At 54.5% G+C, this 1,695-nt stretch overlaps 1 protein-coding gene across 1 annotated transcript in view; it reads left to right on the top strand.

The window, feature by feature from the left end:
- SLC4A4 (solute carrier family 4 (sodium bicarbonate cotransporter), member 4) overlaps positions 1–1,695 on the top strand; it is a gene marked incomplete at its 5' end in the record, with an annotated part of 65,928 nt that overhangs the window by 51,148 nt on the left and 13,085 nt on the right. Inside the window, 2 exons of the mRNA XM_010132979.1 lie at positions 917–1,030; positions 1,166–1,327. Coding sequence (XP_010131281.1) covers positions 917–1,030; positions 1,166–1,327 — 276 coding nt within the window. The remainder of the gene's footprint in view (positions 1–916; positions 1,031–1,165; positions 1,328–1,695) is intronic.

Raw genomic sequence — 1,695 nt, 5'->3', positions numbered from 1 at the left:
GCCGTGATCTGGAGGGAAGGACAAAAGAAGCCCTTGGCTTTGTCACCGAGCCACAACCTGGGCTCCCTGAAGCAGAAATTCCCTTTCTTCCCTGAGGATCAGGCGCAGGTTAATGACCTGAAAACCCTCTGCCTTGATTTAAACGGCGTTTTGCTCACATTTACAGCCAGCTTCCACCTCTCAGGTGCATCTGCTTGTTTGGTCTCCCCAACTCAACTCGCTGTGATGCGCGCACGAGCTGGCGGTTTCTGCGTGTGCCAAAGCCGCGCTTCTCTCGGAGAGCTGCCCCCATCCTCTTTGCTGGCGTTGTGACACGCGGGGGTTTATCCTGTGCCGCTGTTTACTGTTCTGCTATGCTACAGTTGAACCTCTGTTATTATTTTTAATAAAAAGGAAACAAATTCCATCCGGGCTGGAATGCAGCTCAATTTCTCTGTAACCATGAGAACCCAGGAGAGCTGGAAGGAACAACAGCTCTGAAAAGGTCCCGCGCTGACAGACAAGCACAGCGGGTCCTGCCTGGTTAAATTTTGGGGTCTGACCAGCGGCAGCTTTAAGTTGTGGGATTCCAGTGCCTTCAGGAGAGCGGCACTCCTAGGGCACCTCGAGGATTTGGCTGGGGATAGCATTATTTTCTGTTAATGCCGCATAGCTTAGGAATGCTGTCGGAGCACGAGAAGCACGACTCGTGTCTGAAAAGCAGGTCCTGCACAGAAAGACCGGAATGCATGGACCAGTCGTGACAACACGCCCCTTTGTTTCTGCAAAAGAGGAACCAAGGAGCTTTGATTGCCCCCAGACACGAGCCTGGAGTATCACACAGAAGCTCAAGCACGGCTGAAACGGTGTTTCCTGGTGCTGAGTGCTGTTGACTGATGTTTCCTGGTGCTAGCGACCATGTCCACTTCTGTTGCAGGCCCGGAAGCTCATCAGTGACTTTGCCATTATCTTGTCCATTTTGATTTTCTGTGGAATCGATGCCCTGGTAGGTGTGGACACACCAAAACTCATCGTGCCAAGTGAATTCAAGGTATGTCGTTGTCAGCTTGTTCGCTGGCCCTTGGGAGAGGTTCCCCTTTCCACTCCTCGGCCCTGCATGGAACGGTTTGCCGTCACTCCTCTGTTGTGGCTCTCACCCAGCCCTTCTTTTCCTTGCCCTTCAAAGCCAACCAGTCCCGAGCGGGGTTGGTTCATCCCACCTTTTGGAGGGAACCCGTGGTGGGTGTACCTGGCAGCAGCCATCCCTGCGCTGCTGGTGACTATCCTCATCTTCATGGACCAGCAAATCACCGCTGTCATCGTCAACAGGAAGGAGCACAAGCTCAAGGTGGGTGTGCTCAGTGTCTGCCCGGGGCTTTTTCGGTGCCAGAGGTGGAGGAGGGCCTGTGGTGGCGTTGGACTTACGTGCCGCCTCAGAACGTCATTGCTGGCGTCGAGCGATATTTGTTTTGTTGACTAACGTAGGGGTTTTGCCAGGAAAACCGCTGATTCAGTTGAAAATCCCGAGCGTTGCGCAAACAGCTGAAGCAAGCACCGCGTGCAGGGCCGGCTCGTGCTGCCTCGGTCACGAAGCTCTTGCCCGTTCTGATTGGCGTCACTGTCGTGCGGCCCGAAGTGGTCCCGCAAGAGAAGCTGCGGGATTGCTCCTCCCTTTTCCTTCGCCAACAGGTCCCGTGCCAGGAATAGCCGGATCTC

This window comes from Buceros rhinoceros, unplaced genomic scaffold, assembly GCF_000710305.1.
Source record: "Buceros rhinoceros silvestris isolate BGI_N320 unplaced genomic scaffold, ASM71030v1 scaffold13210, whole genome shotgun sequence".
In the NCBI taxonomy this organism is placed as follows: Eukaryota; Metazoa; Chordata; class Aves; order Bucerotiformes; family Bucerotidae; genus Buceros; species Buceros rhinoceros.
The sequence above is the reverse complement of the archived record's forward strand: the minus strand, read 5'-3'. Positions and strand labels throughout refer to the sequence as shown.